The sequence below is a fragment of the Callospermophilus lateralis genome, chromosome 12, assembly GCF_048772815.1.
Source record: "Callospermophilus lateralis isolate mCalLat2 chromosome 12, mCalLat2.hap1, whole genome shotgun sequence".
In the NCBI taxonomy this organism is placed as follows: domain Eukaryota; kingdom Metazoa; phylum Chordata; class Mammalia; order Rodentia; family Sciuridae; genus Callospermophilus; species Callospermophilus lateralis.
This window is the reverse complement of record NC_135316.1, coordinates 67,051,911-67,073,156: the sequence shown is the minus strand read 5'-3', so window position 1 is coordinate 67,073,156 and position 21,246 is coordinate 67,051,911. Positions and strand designations below refer to the sequence as shown.

Here is a 21,246-nt window from a genome sequence, read left to right as displayed (position 1 = left end):
GGACTTAGTTATTTATGATCATTTCCTCTAACCCTTCAAAATAGGACCAAAAAAAAAAAAAAGGAAAACTCAACTACTGCAGGCAACCAGAGAAATCAGCTGCCAATTCAAGGATAAAAGAAACCCTCTGACACACTGCCACCTAGTGGACAATGTCCAAAATTGACAGGCCTGGGACAACACCCGTTTTTAAAACAATAAAGAGGAAGTTTCTGGATGTTTAAAAAATCTTTTCATTGTAATGTCTTTCTATTTAAACTGCATAACTTTTCATCTTTGCTGTCAAAGTATATTTGAACAGACAGGAAAACAACTGATATATATTTTTTTTTCTTTCAAACCTCAACTTTCACTTAACTCATAGAAAAAAAATGTTGAGATTTCACAATTTCTCCTCCAGGAAACAAAGTACACAACAGATCAATGTGATTGTGTAACTGTGGTCTCTAGTTCTGCCTCTCTTCAACTCTTCTTGAACTCAACATCCAAGAAACACAATTCCCATGAGTGTGATAGCAAAATTTACTCCAGTCTGTTAGGACCCGGCTCTCTTCAGAACCTTGAACATCTTTTAATACATTTTTAGGATCTCTTGCCAAACACAAGGAGGAAGGAGACATCCCAAAGCTGGCTCCATCTTGATTAAGTCAAGACCCCTTTGGGGAGGCTGCACTCTATAAGAATAAATATAAACACTTATGAGTACTTTTAAGTCCTTGGAGTAGTTATAGGAATTTTGCTCCAGGTAATGTAAACATTTACAACAAACTCTAAGCCTGCTTTGCAAACTCATCTGAATAACTGCCCCAAACAAGACTTTGGCAACATTTCAATTCAGGAGTGAATGTTATTAAATTGGTCTTAAGTTTGTTTGACTGCATTTTTTGCATCCTATGAAATAATATAAACAGATTTAAGTTCCAACTGGAGACATCCCCAGCTGCAAAGATCCCCTGAAAAGGTCAAGTTACTGGAGTTTGGGTTTATCTGGACTAAAAATCCACCTGTGCAATGTGATGTAAACTCTGTGTTCCGTGTGGTACTTGTCAATCAGAGCACAGAAGAAGCAATTTGTACAGCCAGATGCTTTGGAAACCACTGGTTCCAGTCCATAGCTGGGGTCTCAGGTGGCTGCTTCCCTCTGCAATACCAGTAGCAGCTGCAGGGACATCTGGCTGGTTGAACAAGGATTTAACACCCCGTTTGCCAGATATAATGCAGGGTTCATACACTTGTTAACATATGTAATGCTTTCATTTTAATATCTTAATGATACCCTTCATGTAATTCTTCTCCAACCTAGTTACAAGAATAGTGCATTCATCAGTGAGTTAACACATGAATACCACACATGGGTTGTTTCTGAAAATGAATAGCCAGTTTCCTATTCCTGCAGAGGAGTCCTGCAGTCTTCCACCTGGTAAGGAGCTCAGCAATTCATCCCCTCCTCTCCAGCTACCACTGCTTTCAAGCTTCAAGCTTTGATCCCTTCTCGAATTATAATAACAGCCTCCTACCTCCTTGCCCTGTCTCCTGCCCTCCTCAGACTGATCCATTGCTACTAGAATGAGCATCCTAAAGTACAGGTAGAAGCAAGTCCCTTCTCTTCTTAAAATCCTCCAAGAACAGCTTGCACACCTCAGGAATAAGTCCATATCCCTCACTAGGGTTTATGAAACTCTGAATGACTGAGCCTATGTGATATTGTGATATAAAAAGAAATAACATCATTGGTCTTCATCTCAGGTTCCTGGCACAGAACTCCTAAAATTATTGTAATTTCCTGACAGGTAGGAGTGATGAAAGCATCTTTTGTTGTTTATAAGTATCTTGCAACCGGATCTGAATTTATGCTAATGAGGTCACTATTAGAGAAACCAAACAGAAGATATTAGAGGATTAGAGCTTTAGCTCCACCCTCTGACCTTCAGGGAGGGAGAGGGGCTGGAGATTGAGTTCAATCACAAATAGTCAAAGATTTAATCAATCATGCCTACCTAACATACCCTCCACCAAAATACTATGTAATAGGATTGTGTTCTTTATAATACATTGGTAATAGTAACTAAAGTGCTTCCCTGAAATCTGAAAACTGTTCAAGCAAACTACTGCACCTGAGAAGGGGGTCACCTGAAAAACCCCCTCCCCGCACACACATGCATTTGTAACTGGCTGGTCAGAAGTACAGGTAACAGCTAGTCTCAGTTGTGGTGGTCCAGGCCTGTAATCCTAGCAACTGTGGAGGCTGAGGCGGGAGGATCACAAATTTGAGGTCAGTCTCAGCAACTTAGCAAGGCCCTCAGCAATTTAGTGAGACCCTGCCTCAAAATAAAAATGGCAGGGGTTATAGCTCACTGGTTAAGTGCTCCTGGGTTCAAATCCCAGTTCCAAAAAGAAGAAGAAAAAAGAAGAAGGAGTTGGAGAAAGAGAAGAAAGAGGAGAAGAAGGAGGAGGAGCAGCAGTTATTGTCTAGAGAACTAGAAACCACTTAAGGTGATAAAAACTTCAAACATTTAGTGTGAAGAGTGTTGTGCATGTAGAGAACACAGCAGCTTTTCCTTTAGCCTGGTTAGACTCCAGGCTCTCCTGCTAGTCCTCCCCTGCACCACCACCCTCAGCCTCTTAGAACTACTGACAGCTCTACTGCAAGACCCCTGGCTCCTGTCACGCAGACCTCACACAGCTGACGTCACCAGCTCTTCCTTAATCACAGAGCTGCCATCTCCAAGTGTTCTTAGTTTACACAGAAAAAGCAGCCACCCCATGAGGGACAGCAACTAAAGAGACAGGATTTGGAATCTCTCTCTCAGCTTTCCTCCCTCCCCCTAAAACTCATACTGACCTTTTAATCCATAGGGCCTGGGAGGAGGGAGGATATGATATAGGACCTGGAAGGAGCAGGTGACCCCTCAGGTCTTTATGGCAAAGTCAGTGGAAACAGTTCAAAAACATCCTAAAACAAAGAACTTTAAGAGGAGAATCCATTGAGTAGTGAGCTGCCTAAACTAAAGCAGATTGCAAACTGTGCTTCTAACCCATTTCCTTAGAGTATAGCCCACAAGATATCTGAAAGTGGGGAGCCCGGAGCATGGAGGAAGGGGTCAGGGAGTGAGGTGGGTGAGGGCTCCCGCAGCCCAGGAAGAATAGGGGAGGGGGGAAGCTAGATGGGGTGTAGATCCCACTAATCCTGAAGGTAGAAAACATATCCAACCTAAATTTCTAACTTTTATTGATCCCTAGAAATCTTTACTCTTCAATATAAAACTACCGCCTATAAAATAATTCTCCCAATGCCAGTATCTCAACCAGATTCTTCACCTCCTACCTCATCAGCCACCACCATCTGACAGCTGTCTATGAAAATTCTCAGTGAAGAACTTGACCAAGATATGGGTTGAGCTCCTCCCCCTGCCCAAATACAGTCACCAGGGCATCTTTTCTGCCAAGAGAAGTCTGAAAAGTAGAAGAGACATGTCTTCACAAATGGCTAATGAACCCTATCCACTGAGGGGCTGAGGAATATTGTGGCCTTGTTTTCATAAAGCAGAGCGATGCTTTTCCTGGCAGTGTGATGGGTATGCTGGGAATAGAAAATTAGTTTTTATTGTTTAACCTTCATGGTTTAAATGAGGAAGCTTCTGCTACAGTTAAAGGTCCCCTTGGGCATTCATAAAGGAGCTGTAAGACAGCAATATTAGTCTTCATAAAGAGCCCAATTTTAAAATGTCTGACACCATGCTACTTGTTAAAAAAGTTTAATCAAGGGGTTTGGCAGAGTTACTGCAACGTGGCATCTTGGGCTAACTGTGCTGTTTACCATGTCCCTGCTTTCTTTTGCCAATCGAAAAATAACAACGCCACCCTTTTACCTTGGCAGTGAAAAAAAAAAAAGGCTTACTCACACACTTTCCCCCAAAAAGTGTTTCTCACTGCTAGGAAGCAAAGTCAAAGGGGTGCAGAGAAGCTGGGCCACCCATTAGAGACAGGAGAGGCCAGGAAGGGAAGAGGCCATGCCCACCAGGGAAGAAGAGCCCCAGCCTCAAGGTCCCTAATATGTAGAAGCCACAAGGAGGGAGGAAGCTCCCCTTTCAAAGAAGCAGGACAACATTGTACTTGGGAGTGACCTCCAGCCCTCCATGAATCTTATGATTTACAATGTGCCTAGCTTATGATAACAGTAACCAATTAGATACCCAATTACACCTACAGCAGGGGTGGGCATAGATTATTCATTTATTAAATTTGTTCTTTAAACTTTCATTAGGCATCTACTTTATACTTGCCACTGGGGACAGAAATGACACATTACATGGTCCCTGTCCTTGGAATGCTCACATTGGAGTGAGTCAGAGCAATCCCAGCTCACATGATTAGTGAAGAGCAACTAAACCACAGGCAGTTGGGCAGGTATCAGTGGGAGCCTCCTTTGGGACATAATGCCTAAGTTGAGAGACAGGAAGAGAGATGATCACACAAGAAGGGCCCTGGGTTCAATCCCTGGTACCAAAAAAAAAAAAAAAAAAAAAAAAAGAAAAAAGAAAAAGAAAAGAAAAAAAAAAAAAAAGAAAAGAAAAAGAATGGGGGTGCAGGGGACTGGAATGGAATTTAAAGACCAGGCTCCAGGCTCCTAATTCATTCATACATTCATTCAACAAAGTTTGGTGATGGCTCGAAGAGATCAGCCTCCAGTAGGTCATAAGAATACTGTGGTCAGAGGACAGATACCTCTTTATCCTTGCTGTGGAAAGGTAAAAGAATGCAGCCAGGTGAGGAAAGGTCAAGCACTTTAGTATGGGGGTAGGGGGCAGTGGGTACAAGTTGAGGTGTGTCTGATGAGATGGAGCAATCAAGGTAATGAGCTTGGGAAAGCAGAGCTTAATGAAGGTTTTCAGAACACAGAGGACTCATGGTACTTGCTCAGCAGCTCAGATTTTTATCCTGACTACAGGGATCCCCTGAAGGGTATTTTAACCAGGAAAGTAAGTGATATGTTCAGATGCATTTTAGAAGTCACTCAGCCTTGGAGAGGGTGGATAAGGCAATGAGGACATGGACAGAGAGGTTATTTGCAATGATCTAGGCAAGAAATGATAATGGCCTATATTTACATGAACAGAGTAGAGAGAAGAACATGAATGCAGTGTTAGGAGATAGAATTCACAGGATGGGGAAGGGGAAGTTAGTTAGTAAAAGCATAAGGACCACCTTTTGGCTCCTGGACTGAGTGATGGAGATGACATTACTGACTTACGTCCTTCACCATGGAAAGGGGGAACAGATAAGCAGCAGCATCATGGGCATGAGGACAAGGGCTCCAATTCACCAAAACATTGATGAGTATGAGCTTTTGAGGGTATAATTAGTATTTTCACTGTTGTCACTGCTACCTCCTAAACCTTAGCATTCTCAAAAGCCAAAGATTGTAGGCTGGGGTAGCACCCCAGGATGTTCCACGAGAATGGTACTTTCCCGGAATGGAACTCTAGACTTCAAAAAGTTCCAGCCACATTATTCATCTGATCACCTCAGATACAGACAGCTCCCTACAATACCCAGGGCCACCTTTCCCACACCACGCAGCCTCGATTCAAGTTCACAGCAGACACTTTATTCACAAATGGCTTGTCTGTCCCGTGGCTCTCGCCTCTCCTTAGGATGCTTTGAAGAAGTGACAGGAGCACCCCCAGCCCACCAAATCAGAATCTCCAGTGATGGATCATCATCATTATTAACATGGGCCTCTAGTAAATCTTAAGATTCAGCAAGCTAGGGAAGCACTGCTCTGGGACACCACTTTTTCCCTGATTGCAGAGGTTTTCCCTCTCCTGGGATGACCCCTGCCTGGCAAAACAAGCCAATCTATCCCTCACCAGTGAAAGGCCCTCAGTCCCATTTACTTCTAGAATCAGCCCAAGATCTCAGGCCACATAACAAATGCTCCCCTTTCATGCACATCCTTTCAGTTCTATGTTTCTTTAAAGATGTCTACCTAGAATACCTTTTCTTCTCCCCTGGGGTACATGTAGCACAAATATAAGCCCATCTCTGACAATGTCATGCACCAGTTATTTCTCTCTTGCAAACCTCCTAACTCCTGCCTTCTTCCCTGGGTCTCCCCTGAGATCGAACACACTGCCAAAAGCCTATTGTTGGGCAAAAGGCAGTAGATGGCCTTGGTTTTATAGGAAAACTCTGTGGGTCTGACTTCAAACTTCCCATAAAGACAGCTTTTATAAATGCAAAATATGATTGGGGTTGAATTGCAGTTCCCAAAACTGTATGGCAAACAGAGATGAAATCCTATTGGAAAACCACTACATGACTAACATCTTGATTTGGGAACATCGATGCCCCAAAACTCAAGTTTCCTTGTGGGTTTATGAGAAAATTTCTTATATACAAAGGCAAAGAGACAATGAATAGGGTTTAATTTTTCCCTTTGTCTTTCTTTTTGTTAACCAAAAAGCAAATGAGAAATAATGGCTATAAAACAAGTCTATGCATTACAATTTTACAAGCAGATACAATCTATTTAAATTTTAATTGATTTCTTATTTACTTGAGCTTAAAATTAGGAATGGCTTCTTACAATAATCAAGACTGAAATTCTGAGGGATTCACTTTATATATGGCGAAAACACAATCACTTCATCTATGAGCTTTTTGGTTTTAAATTAATGCTCTTGAATTCACAAAACCTAGCAAAAAAATGTTAGGTTTATTCAACATCACAAATGTATTTAAATGAACATCCATAAACCTTCCTCCAAAAGATAAAGGCTGTTTAAAAAAGGAAGAAAGGAAGGAAGGAGGAAAGGAAGGGAGGGAGGGAAGGAGGGAGGAAGAAAAGAAAATGTTGACTATGGAAACTTTTTATAGACCTGTGTATTCAGAGTTAACTCTTGCTTGTCCATTTTCCTAACTATGCAGGGTCTAGTGAATGTCAGAGTCTCCTCATTCTTCCCTTACACCCATGCTCTCCTTTTCCCTATTAGTTATAGGCAATCTGCTTCCTTAAGGTTTATGGACAAATGAGCTATCTGCTAGAGACAACATTGTCCAGCATCCTCTGAAGCAAGGTATGGCCAATAGGATGCTATTAGTAGTAATGTCTCAACTCCTAGGTACCACACTGACTTTTTCTTTAATCCCTTCCCTGTCTAGAGGATAATGAATAAAAGGAGGAGAGTATGGGGGTGTGAAGGACGGTGGAATGAGACAGAAATTATTACCCTTTGTACGTGTAGGATTGCACGAATGGTGTCACGCTGCATTGAGTTCAACCAGAGAAATGAAAAGTTGTGCTCCACTTATGTACAATGAGTTGAAATGCATTCTGCTGTCATGTACAACTAATTAGAACAAATAATTTTTAAAAATTTTGTATTAATGTCATCAAAAAGAAAAATAAAAACCACAGGTTATACAAAAAGAAAGAGGGGGCTGGGGTTGTGGCTTAGTGGTAGAGTGTCTGCCTCACACATGTGAGGCACTGGGTTTGATCCTCAGTACCACATAAAAATAAATAAATAAAACAAAGTTATTGTGTCTATCAAAATATTTTTAAAAAAAGAAAGGAAGAAATGACAACAAATGGAAATATAAACTTGGACACAGAATGATGGGACATATTGAGGATGGAGAGGCATCCCTACTAATCCTGGGTGGCTTACCTCTGGATTCTTCAGGGGATACTGTGCATTTACATTTGGAATCCTGAAGGAGTTGAGGCCAAATCTATACCACTGATCTCCCCAGGAATCAAGAAAGAACTGGAGGTAAGAATGACTTGTTCAACAACTATGGCTCCCTGATCATTCTCTAATAAGTCGTTTGTTAGAGGTTCAGAGACCTACACTCTGAGAAATGCCTAAGAGATGACTGATTGGTAATCATTATCATCATTGGCTTTTCATATTCTGGAGTGCAGTTACAAAGCTTGATAGAACCCTACTTACATAAGAAGCCAGAGTCAAGTTTTTAGTTCCCATTGCAGGCCTGCCTCTACATTGTGAGCAAGCCAAGGAGAGGTGAGCAGACCTGAGAAGAATGTGGCTCAAATGACAAGTCCAGCTGGATACAGCATCTAACATAAATTAACCTGTTCTATCACTGTATGAAGCATTACTATCTTGGCCTATGATATTCATAGTTATCAGTTTTAGCTCTGATGAAGCAGCAGGTAAGAACCAGGTTTATAACATTCTTGAATGGCTTTATGAGTTGATGAGTTGGTAGAAGTCCTCATACATTCAAAACTATTCCTTTCTGAAGTTCAATAAGTCATCCATCACTTACTTGTTCTTATTTAAGTTCATTCCTGAAAATACATTAGGGACAATGTACCCAAATGTGTGCAAACTGACTACAGCCGTGTCCTGATGGATCTTGAAGTTTTGTTCCATAGTCACCAAACATTTCTAATGATTTAGCTCTAACCAGGGAAAATATTTTAATGCTCCCAAATATACACAGATATTTACTTAAAATATTAAATAAAAACACTCCTGGATTTTATGCACATCACAAAATATTCACCATCCAACACCCATCTTTTAAAAGTTAATACCAAATAATAAATATACTGATAAGTGCTCATGCTTCCTCTCTACCTCCTAGGAGATAATCTTGAATTCACTGGACATCTCACTTTGGAGAGCAAGGTGATTTGTGTCATCTGTATATTGATCTTCTACACATCATTCTTTCAAATACTTTTGCAAGTAGGTTTCAGAGAGTTTTTCAGAAACAAGCCAATGTGCAATCAACAACCTGGCACACTAAAGTCAGGCAGAGTCAGGGCCTCACCGGAGGGCACAGAATGTATAGTAGGCACATAAACAGATGGCTCTCCACTGAGACTGGCCAGGAGGTAGGAGGGCCCAGTGCCCTTCTTGCCACGCAGGGCAGTCCTCATTAAGGCCTGAGCTCACCACTCTCCCCACCCCCACCGTGGCTAGCAGAGGCCAAAGAGACGGCCAAAACTGAAAACAAGAATCGCTTTACAAATCAGACACCATATTTATACCAGTGTTTTCTTTATTGTCATAGACTGTTATGACAGACTTTATAAACTGTGGTTGGTAGAATTGGATCACTGAGAGGCTCTCAGAGCTCTGTGCTAAATGGGGGGGGGGGGGGGGAAGCCAAGAAAACTCAGCCACAAACAAAAAAAGAGGAAAAAAACTGCATTACTTGTCTGACCAAAGACAGGCTGGGTAAACACCACTTTTTGCACACATATAATGTGATATTGTGCTTATGTCTGGTATTTGTTACCACTGGATGGGTGGGTTGATCTCTCAATAATGACTGCAGCCACACATGTAATTTTGCTTTATGGGTTCACTTGATATCTAAGTTAGAACTAAGAGTAAGTTACAAACCTACTAATAAATGCCTAATACATCATCCTATTTTTAGCAGTGTCAAGAAAAATAAGAAATCTGATTATATTGGCAAGTTGTACAGAATATCATATTAACCAATAATCCTCATCAAAGGATAATTCATTTGACATATAATTAATTTGGCTAGGATAAGAGAAAAGTAAAACCTTGGATATATATAAGAAAAGGTGTGGCATCGTGCCTGGAACAGCATGCATACTTAACAGATGCTGGTTGATTTTAATGATAAGATATGGATAGCACTCATCTCCTCCCTGGTCTAGGGAAAAGAAATGGTATCTTATATCCAGTACACATTAGTTTATTATAATTTGCACATTACACCAATATGCATTAGTATATTATAGCAGGTTTTAAAAGGATTACTGTGTATATTATTATCTATGTGAAAAAGTTAAAATCCAATGGCACAACAAAAACAAATACGAAATAAATGAAATAAAGTTCTACTCATCCTGTTAGTCTTAATAACCTATTACTATAATTAAAACAATAACAAAAGAAGTTGATTAATTTTGCCTGCCCCAAAATCTTTGTCCTTCTGGTTTTCCGGGCACTGAATCGCTCATAATTAATGTTACTCATTTGGAATACTGAAACATATCTCCAAAAGCCTCCCAAAATAGTAAAAATTCTGCCATTTTTTGCTTATCAACACCTTTAAGTACAAGTTGGCTTTTTATACTATCTAAGCAGTCACTTAGTAATCTTGAAGGAAATTGATAAGTTCTGATGGGGCAGGTAGTGGAAGAAAATTCCATAAACAACAGAGAATGTTAGAGAGCCATCAGATGGTCTGCATTTGCTTTCCCTTAGGACAAGATAAAAGGCTAAAATTTTTTTTAAAAAGTAAACAAATTGTTCCAATCCCACTTTTTAATATCTAAACTATGTCCACTTATGGAATACAATTATATACTAAATTATATACACACCAACACCCACATATACAGATACACAATAAGATCTACTCGAAGGTGTTTGTTCTTTTCTATGAATTTGTCTGGTATCCTTTACCCAAGATATACTGCAATAATTACTATGCCTATACATAGTTATGTCTGTATATTATCTAATTCTATTTTAAATGTCTCTGTAGAGTTTTCTAGTTTTATTTATATAGGCCTTGGACGTTTCTTATTACATTTATTTTTAGGGCATTTATTTTACAAATTACATATGGAATTGTTAATTCATATTTTGTAATTATTGTTGGAAAATGGGACAACTAGTGATTATTACTTATTCATTCTTATAAACAGATTTGTTTTGTTTTGCCTGTAGCCTTTCAGTTACATTTGAATTTTCCTAAGTACATAATCATGCCACATGCAAATTATGCCTTATCCTCTCTTCTATTTTTTTATTTTACTGTTTGTTATAATTGCATTTCCTAGTACCTCCAGAAACAATGTTAAATATTGTGGGGACAGTGTGCCTCTTTCTTGTGTTCCTCGCTTTAAGATAAATACTCCTAATTTTCATCCTTAGCTAACTTGCAGTTTGAGATATTTCTGAAACATGAAGAATCCATATAACTGTATTTTCAAATGGAATAGATGCAAAATGTTTTCAGTCACATCTCAGGCTCTAGGAAATAACATGTTTTTCTTCTTTGACCTATTGTTAAGATACATTCTTGGATTCTTATAGTAAATGTTCATGGTATCTACTCTTAATATTATTTATTTCCAAAATTATGTTGGCTGGTCTTGAATACTATTTCTCCCACAATAAACTAAAAAGATACTTTTTTTAGGAACAAGAGCATCAAGGAAATTAAAAGTTTATCTCTTTGTTTTAAGGAGATAAAATATGGGTTGATATAAACAGAAAATTAAGACACAATAATTTACCTAACTAAAATCATTTGAATAAGGAATTCAGCTTTCAATTAAAGATTATTCCCGCGGGCGTGGTGGCCCATGCCTGTAATCCCAGTGGTTCGAGACTGAGACAGGAGGACCTCTAGTTCAGAGCCAGCCTCAGCAACTTCGAGGCACTAAGCAACTCAGTTGAGACCATTCTCTAAATATAATACAAAATAGGGCTGAGGTTGTGGCTCAGTGATTGAGTGCCCCTGAGGTCAATCCCCAGTACTCCCCCCAGATAAAAAGAGAGAGATTATTCCTAGTACATGTATATAGCTGTTTGTAGATTGATCACCCAGTATTTGAGAGAGAAGCTTCACAGAATAAAAAATAATGACATGAAACATAACAATGAAAATGTATAGATTAGCAGAATTGCTATTGCTGTAGCTTAAAAATTATAACGTAAGACAAAAAGAACAATGAAATTAAACTACATTTTATACATCTATTGCATAAAGTTAAGCACTTACTAATTATAATGAAAAACTAATTTTCATAAGCAACGTACTTTTATACATATCAGAATATGTATGTTATTCTAAGATACACATTTTCTACAGTATAATATTCCTGAAATTAAGACGCAACTAGAATCTCTGATGATCGTGTTCAATTTTTTAATCAATAACTTTTCTTTCTTAGTTAGCATGAAATAAAGAAGCTGAAAGTAGGTGGTATCTTAAATTTGATAAAATCCAAAGCAAACCTAAACTCTACATGGGTTACAGACATTTACCTCTGTTAGTTAGTTTTACCAAAAACAGCTTCATCTCCCTACCTTTACTCTGATTGATAGATACACGCATAAAAGTATGCTATTGCTCTATATAGATTTTTTAAAAATAAACTAAAATTATATTTAGATTTAATGGTTTTGAGGACTCCAGAATTTACTCTGAGATGATAAGAAATAATCCAGGCAGTTGCAAAATAGAAGTTGGGATGTATAGATGGATGCATATGTGGTGCCGAAAAGCAATGTGCATTCTTTTGTTGTTATTGTTGTTGTTTTGTTTTGCATAGAAGTCACTATTTGGGTTCTACCCAGTTTTTGGTGCAGCCAATAGGTAAAATAATTCTGAGCTACAGAATTCTTAGGTGTTTTTTTTCTAGGAAATAAAACAGGCAGCTATTATAGTATTCCTCAATTGAAGCTGTTGGTGTAATAGGAACCATTGGTCTTCTCTGTCCCCATCTCTCTTGTTGTCCATCAGTCCCATAAAATGAAGAAACAGACAGAATTTCCATTTCTACCACCACATCATTTTCTGCTGTGCATGCTTATCTCCTCACATGCACTACAACAAAGGTCCAGTTACAATTGCTTTTCCATCAGAGCCCCGGATCTCAGATGTAGAAGAGGGGATTCTACCATTTCAAAACTAACGTAAAGGAAATAGCTACCAGGAAATCCTGTGAATCTGGGGAATGGTTTCTATCTTCAGGAATTCAAACTAGCAACCACAGGGCACCTTTGTGCTCTTTCCAAGTACAAATTTAAATCCCTCCTCTTAAATAGAAAGGAAAGAAAAGAATTTTGCATGAATGTCTCTGTATGCCATAATTAACCACTACCGACTTCTGCTGAAGAATTCTGCTAATCTCTTTAAAACATTCTCTTTAACTCTTTTACAAATCACTAAAATAAAAAGAACAGAGTCAATAGCACTTGGCAAGTTTTAATATTTGCTAATTGTAGAATCAGCAAGGGCCCTTAACTTATTAACCTCAGTGTGGACTTACCTTTTGCACGGCTCCTTGAAAGGCCTGTTTAATTCTCCTACACGAATCAGGTATTAATTTTGTGTCTTCATTCTCCAGAGTTGTGTCTTGCAAGTCTGCATTTTCGTGGAGTCTCAAAATTCTATAAATGCAGTGAGTGCCATCTTCAGATAGTCTATTCGGATCCATCTGAGCAGGGAGAAAGTAAGGACATTAGGAGGGGTTACTATTAATTATTCTGCTGTTTAATAAAGTGTGACTTGAGAACAAAAAAGTTCATTCTTGCAAGAGTTTTTATGTCCCCAATGATTAACAGTTAATATAATTACCCTTCAGTTGATGAAAACATTGACTTCTAATTCATTTTGATGAGAGCTAACTATCATCCACAACCAAAGTGAAGTTGGGTGGTAGATTTTCATAATCAGAAATGTGTGATTCACAGGAAGCTTCTCAAGACTAATAACCTGAAAGTCCTCAGAGGGAGGGCATCAAGGAAATCACCTGTGACCAGTAGAGGTAGAAAAAGGTTTTGTCTCTAAGACATATGCAGCAGGCTGGATGGGATTTTGAAGCATACATAAATCAGGGGAAATTAACACCATCTCTAACCCCCATACCTGCCTGGTCTTTTGCCTTAATTAATGACTATTTTAATCATCCAAAGGGAGAGAGAAATCTATTTCATAACTCTAAACCAAACCTGAAGCTGTAAGTATAATTCCTCTTTTAGTTGAAACTCTCTTCAGTATTTCTCAAATTGGAGTAGTACATCTATCAGAGGGTGTTTGGAAATATATGTGGGATATATTTGGTGTCACATTAGGGTGGGGAGGGCTGTATAAGCATCACCTTGGAACAAGGTGTATACTAGGGAATGCTAAAATTTGTGTAATGTAAGGGATTGTACCACCTACATTATTCTCTGGGCTTATTAGTTGATCATTTGGTTAAAACAGGTATCTAGCACCAGCACTTCTTTAAGCACTGCTATACATTGCCTGTCAGCTCCTGACAGGCAAGCTTCCAGTGGTTTCTGGCAAGGGCTCAGGCAAACTTTTGCAGTGGTTTTAACTGCTAAATAAAGAAAACTGATAATCAGCCATAGATATTTTAATAATAATAGTTTCACTTGTCCTTCCTTTTAAAAAATTCAAGGTACTTTATGTGCATTTGCTTATTAGTAGATACAAACTAGACCCCAAAAAATTGGAAAAAAAAAAAAAGGAAGAACTGTACAAGTTTACATTAACCAAAGCTCAGTCAGAATTAATACTAAGTCACTCCTTCAGTCAGGTGCCGTGGTGCATGCTTGTAATCCCAGTGACTTGGGAGGCTGAGGTGGAAGGATGGCAAGTTCAAAGCCAGTCTCAGCAATGGCAAGGTTCTAAGCAACTCAATGAGACCCTGTCTCTAAAGAAAACACAAAAAAAATATGGCTGGGGATGTGGCCCAGTGGTTGAGTGCCCCTGGGTTCAATTTCCAGTACCAAAAAAGGGGAGGGGGGAGTCACTCTTCCTCTGATTTAATTAGTTTTTTAAAAATATATGAAAATATGTACAGGTTTATTAACCAACCATCAGAAATAAACTGGAAAGTATTCCATCTATATCTGAAATTCCCCAAAATGAAATGACAGCCTTTTAAAAGTATGCACTCACGAAGGCAAATTTTATTATTCCAGTCTTGCAAATATAAGGATGATCTATAATCAAGAAGTACCACCATAAAGCAAAACTATTTGCAAACTATGTTTATTTCTCCTATTTTCTTTAGAATAATTAATGTGAATCAGAATGTGTGAGTGTTTATAGAAGAACAGCCTCCAATCACATCATTTTTTTCTTTTTAAGGCTCATGTTATGGTTTAGATATGAGGTGTTCCCCAAAAGCTCCTGTGTGAGACAATACAAGACCTTTCAGAGGTGAAATAATTGGGTTATGAGAGCTTTAACCTAATCAGTGCATTAATTCAGGTGAATAGATTAACTAGGTGGCTGAAGGAGATTGGTCCCTGAGGGCATGATTTTGGGGCGTAGATTGTGTTCTAGTTGAGTAGAATCTCTCTCTGCTTCCTGATTATCATGTGCTGAGCTTTTTCCCTCTGCCATGCCCTCCTGCCATGATGTTATGCCTCCCCTCCAGAACAGAGCAACAGAGTTGGCCATCTATGGACTGAGACCTCTGAATCTGTGAGCCCCAAATAAACTTTTCTTCCTCTAAAGTTGTTATTGTCAGGTCATTTGGTCACAGCAACACACACACACACACACACACTCTCACAAAAGCTGACTAAAACTGCTCACTTATGCCTAACAGTATTCTACAAAATCAGGAAAGCTTGGGCAACCAATATGAAGGGTCACCAAGTTCAGACCTCAGAAAAGAAAGCAGAATCATGCAAAGACCTCAGTTGGCTTAGCACCAGAAAAGTGTGGAGCTGAAGGAACAATGTGTCATTCATAGAGCAATGCCTGGGAACCCTACCATTGGTTAAGCTTGAGTCTTAATGACAAACTAAGCTGTGTGACAGGAGCAGTGGTCCCCTGCATTCTCAGTACTCTCTCAGTGGAGTCCAAGCAGCCCCAGAAACATGGGATCACCAGAAGCTTGTCAGAAATTCAGAATCTTAGACTCCACTCGGGCACACTACCTATATTAAAATTAGAGAAATGATGTCTTAAAATGTCAAGTACACAAACCTATAGATTTCTGCTCTTAAAATGACATCAAATTTCTCTGGACACCAGTTTTAAAATCAGTATCACTAATTAGTATGAAAATACTGACTCATTAATAATGGTTTGATGATTTGATACAAATAAATAGAATGCAAAGATCTTCTCCTTTATCTCTTAAAAAAATGCCTGAGCCCAGATCTTACTCCCAACCCTGGGCCAATTTCATCAAGATCTCTAAAAATAGAGTCCAGTTGTTGAATCTTTTCCCCAAGTACTTGGAAAATGTAGTTCAGATCCACTGTTTGCAACTCAAGTATGTTTAAAATCTCAATTGTTTTTCCCCAAAGAAATCTTAATTGCATGTTATAATTAATTTTGATATACTCATTTATTTTGTTTATTTAAGGATCACTTGTTAGAAATCATTTTTAAGCTACAACTAAATGTCTTTCTCCTTCCAGTGTACAGGAGGAAAGAGGTGAATAGAGGTTTGGGGCATATGAGGCCAAGCACATACACAGGTCAACTTCTATGTGAAGGAAATGCAAAGCAGGGAGCAGGATTAATGACAGAGACACAGCAAGCACTCATTAAACAACTAAATGAAGGTATCTCCTACCCAACACCCTATTTCTTGGCACACAACAATCTAGATAGAGGATTGGAATGACTGAAAACTTGTACTATTTTAGCTAGTAACTAGATTATATGCACATTATAAATTAGAAATGAACAAATGTGGTGCAAATCACTGATAGCATCTTGAGTAAATTAAATATGCCAGGTACTATGCTAGGTACCACAACAACAACAACAACAAAAAGTGAGCAAAACAGGCAGTCTCTATCTTCATGGAAATTACACTCAACTGAAGAACACAACAATTCCACAAAAGATCTGAGCAAACTGAGTTACAAATGAAGTCACTGTACCTAGGCGTGTCTGAAAACACTATATCTTGAATATCTGATTTTAAAAAGGAGTTTTAAAATGCACTTATCAGATGAAGTGGTACCTGTGAAACAAACTTTTTAAAATATAAACTTCTTTGAAACTTAATCATTTGTTGGGTTCAATGAGGCAGGATGCTTGACATTTGTGCTACTTCGTTATCTTTTTTTTTTTTTCCCAAACAGGCAGCTAGCACATCTCCACATCAGATTTTCAGCGGGGAGGTTTGTCCTGGGTAAAAAGCAGCCAAAGAGGTTGGTATGCGCATTTTGAGAAGTTGAGGGGAGGAGTTAAAAGGGCCAAGGAGCTTGAGTTTTCTGAAAAACTTATCTTACAGCTGAACTCTAAACTTTGAATTCGTTATATGCATGTTTAAAAAAATGCACAAATATTACAAGCAACATTTTAGAAGATTTTTTCTTTGTAAACCAAAGTATGAATACTATGTGTTAAATATATAGCACAAACCACATGCTATTTTCTCTTTGGCAGGGTTGGTAGGGGAAAAGCCAATCTACATTGGATCTAGTACATATATTTAAAACAAGATAAACTAGGCATAGGCAATATAAAACAGTCAGAGAGACTAATTCATTGTTAACTATTGAAACATGAACTGAAAATGGGAAAAAAGTTTTCGAAGTTGCTAATTTTTATACTTCTCTGAGCATCTTTCTAAATGCACCTAAAGCTTAAAAAAAACTTGTTTGTTTCTTAAGAGTTTGCATAACTTCTTTCCCCTACTTTTATACTAAAACAATAAAATTGGATTCCTTTATCATTTTTAACTGCAGTCTATAAACATATTCCCTGATACTAGATGATGTCATTTTCTTCAGATGAATTCAGAAATCCCGAGTACTTGGTCCACAGCTTTCAAAAAACTTCTGTAATTTGGCACCAAGTTCTGATTCAAAGGACCCGATAACAGCAAAAACGTTGTCAGTGACAACATTTTGTTTCTTAGCCAGAACTGTGAAAGAAGACCTTCAAAATAAATAAAGGTGAAAAAAAAAAAAACTGTAGATCAACCCCTATTTACCCATAACCCAGCTACTACAATTACAACACATGGCCAATCTTATTTCATTTACAAGCAATCACTTTGCTACCTCCCCCCACCATCAATTATTTTGAAATAAGTTCCAGATACCAAGCATTTCATTTGTAACTATTTCAGAACCTTTTCCTAAGTGATTAGGATTTCTTTAGGAATCAAATGTAGACACTAAACTCAATAAAATGCTATGAGAGCTGATGGTGTATTCATATGAACACCTTACTTCTAATACCAGTTCTTTACTAAAGGAGATGACCTTTTAAAATGTAGTGCAGAATTGGGTGCAGAATAATGTTTTCATAAGTCTTAAGAGAAACCCAATCTTCGCAGCAGTTAGGGAAATTGTACTCAGAAATCTGATGACATTAAAGTCTCCTAAAGAAAAACTTAGAGCTAAGCTTACTAACTCACAATTGTGCTTTGGGGAAAGGTTTTGAATGTTTTGCTGTTATTCCTGTGCTATCCAGATGATGATAGGTGACCATCAGGACAGATCTCTCAGCCCACTCCAATACTGGAATTGCTTTGTGAAAGCTGAACAACTGGAACAAGAACTCAGCTGGTCACTCTTTTCTACAGAGCCAAGCCAATTTCCATCATGGTCCCTAGAATTCATCCATTGCCCACTTGCTTCACTATTTCAGCTGGGGAAATGCCATGTCCCTGAGGTGGTAAAAAAAAGATAAGAGAAGGGTAGTATCATTATTGGAGATATCCTCTGGTATATGGCACCATGCATATAGTAAATAGACATTGTGTATTGAAATAATTGATTCTGAAGTCACATTCCATAGCACAATTTAGGCTCTCAATACACAAGCATTAAATGAAGGTTGTTAACAAAATGCAGGATGGGAAAAATGGATAAACCATTCATTTGTTTTTACCTTTATTTTATTTATTTATTTTTATGTGGTGCTGAGAATAGAACCCAGTGCTTCAATGTTCTAGTCAAGTACTCTACCACTGAGCCACAATCCCAGCCCCCAAACCATTCATACTTGACTGCAAAGCATTCCAATGAAGTTTAAAAAGTTGTCATTTTCATATGAATTTGTGTAATCCATGTCACAAGCAAACCACTCCAAAAAATTGTGTTTTAGAAAAAAATCTCATCAGGGAAAAATTATGTTTATTAACACGAAATTACAAATTTTCTGAAGGATTGCTCATAGCATTTCTATTTTTGTTTTCGTACATAATTACACTAGTGCTATAAAATGCATACTAATGAATAATGAATGCTTATCAGAAAACCTGTGAATGAAAGTGGGAGTTCAAGATGCTGGCACATGTCAAAAACCCATGCAATCCAAGCAATGCATTGTTTTGATGCATTCAATTTGGTTTAGTAATCACCTTTGAGTCTGAAAACCAATGAAGTCCAAACCCAACTTTCTTTTCCCATAAAAAAAAAAAAAAAAAAAATGCACAGTCAGCCCTCCACTTCCTCTGAGAAAGAGTTCACAGCACTAGACAAGAATATTTGAATGAATCCAACCAACTGCACTGCAATTTCCAAGAAAACACAAGAGCATAAACCACCAGAAAGCATAATATTACAAATTTACCCCTTCCTTTCTACTATCTCCCTGCAGTTCTAAGCCCTCCTGCACAGCCTCTTCATCTTTTCGAGGGTTGGTTACCCGCTAGATTGAAGCGAGGCTGTGCCAGCACACACACCTTGCTTCCTTCCTCCGCCCACCTCACTGTCAGGCACGTGGGGCTGTCCCTCTTGCCTCGCCCCTTAGAGCTGAGCCCCACAGGACAGCCAGGCAGCAGCACAGCTCCCGTCCAGGCGACTCCAGCAGCGCTGTCGTTCTCACTGCTCCTGCCCTGGGCTTCGCCCCCAGGACTTCAAAGGCTGCGGGCACCTCGCGGCCCTCCAGCACTGGGGCCGGAGGATACCTGCAAAGCAACCAATCCCAGGAACTGGGTGGTGGGCGGGAAGCGAAAAGGTCAAAGCCCACCTGAAGGCGCTCATTTTCCCCCCTTAAGTGGACTCCAGTTGATCCTTAACTCCAAGTGAGAAATGGAAGGGAGAGAAAGTGTGCAATGACTTCCAGGAGAGGTGAGCGGCCCACGCTATTTCCGGAGACTGGAGCGGGGGGCGGGGGGGGATTCAAACCCAACATCTGGCCCGACGCGCGCAGCCTCTGGGCGCTGCAGGACACGGGTGTGGATAAGGAGAATCCGGCAGGTGCGCCCGCGGTCTTTTGGAGTCACTTTCCCCTCCTGAAGTGGCAAGATCAGGGGAGCCAAGCCTGGTCGCCGGACTCAGTTTCCCTCCACTGCTAGACGGAAAAGGTGACGGCGCGGACCACGCGCACCTGGGGAAGGCGTCACTCACCTGAGCTCTGAAGTAAAGGAACAGGGCGACGCTGCAGACCACCTGGCCCAATCCCAGCCCCAAGAGAGCCACGAACATGGAGCGTGAGGCCGCAGGAGGCGAGTGCGACGCAGCGGGTGCGGGCGGCGACGGGGCGTGCAGTGGGCCCTCGTGCGGGGCGCCGGGGCCGCCGCTGCCCATCTCCTCCGAGCCGCGCAGGTACTTGGTGTAGTCTCGGCTGGCACGGCGCATGGCGCTCGGCCCGCTCTCTCGGGCGCTGTCCTCCCTCTACCGCTCCCTCCCTTTCTCTTCTGCCCACCGCCAACTCCAAAGGCAGCCTCGAAGCAGGCTCGGGGCCAAGCGGGACCTCAACGTGGAGCGCACTCTGGGAGCCCGGTGGTGGCTCCTGGATCGCGGGGAACCGGCAGGGCGCCCTGGGCAGCCCCAACTCTTATAAACCGCATGGAGAGGGCTGGCCTCCGGAGCCAATCAGCCCTGGCGAGGCTGCCTCTTCCACTCCCACCTCTGGCTCCCCTTCCTTCCTCTTGCCCTCCCTCTCTTCCTCACTCTCTTACTAGAAGGCCTCCTCCCCATCTGGGCCCACAGAAGAGGCTATGAGTGGTTCCAGGGGTTACTGACTCCCTTGCCCATCCTCAGCTGCCCTTCTGGAGACCCCAAATGTGGTCCGGAGAAGATGTAAAAGAGTCCTTTGGGTAAAGAAGGAGGGGCACATCATGGATATTTCTCAAGAGCAGTTCTTATCTCTGAGCCTTGGTTTCCTGCATAGGATTTAAAAAGTTAATTTGATTATCTCCCAAGACCCTTTTTGGATCTTTCCCAAAAATTCAGCAAGGAACATCCTCAAGGATCTTAACTATTTAGCCTCTAACATGGTTCCAAATATAGCTACATAGATTCCCAGTTTGGGGAACACTTAGAAGATTCCAGAATTCCCTTCCCAAAACACTGTTTCTGCATCTTCAAAGTAACTTTGAGAGAGGCAGGTTGTGTGAATGTGGTAGCAATGAGCCTATAAACACCAACACAGAAAGAAAACGCAAAGAATAGAGCATAGGGGTGCGTGCACAGCCAGAAGCAGGCAGTCCAGGAGGGCTCACGCAACAGGAAGAAGTGTTACACAAATCTGGTAATAGAGCTGAATGTTAGTTTCGTTGTTAAAGAAAAGTTGGTCCGCTTGGTGAAAAAAATGAAAATATTA

The 21,246-nt window shown here is 40.0% G+C and overlaps 1 protein-coding gene across 2 annotated transcripts in view; it reads right to left on the bottom strand.

Moving 5' to 3' along the window:
* The window catches only part of Tnfsf11 (TNF superfamily member 11), a 31,843-nt gene extending 11,564 nt beyond the window's left edge, over nucleotides 1-20,279 (bottom strand). For both annotated transcript variants that reach the window (XM_076872666.1, XM_076872667.1), the window contains exons 1-2: nucleotides 20,049-20,279; nucleotides 13,028-13,195 (exon numbers count right to left, since the gene is read on the bottom strand). In XM_076872666.1, the coding sequence (XP_076728781.1) occupies nucleotides 13,028-13,195; nucleotides 20,049-20,279 (399 nt within the window). The remainder of the gene's footprint in view (nucleotides 1-13,027; nucleotides 13,196-20,048) is intronic.
* Nucleotides 20,280-21,246: the final 967 nt, after the last annotated feature.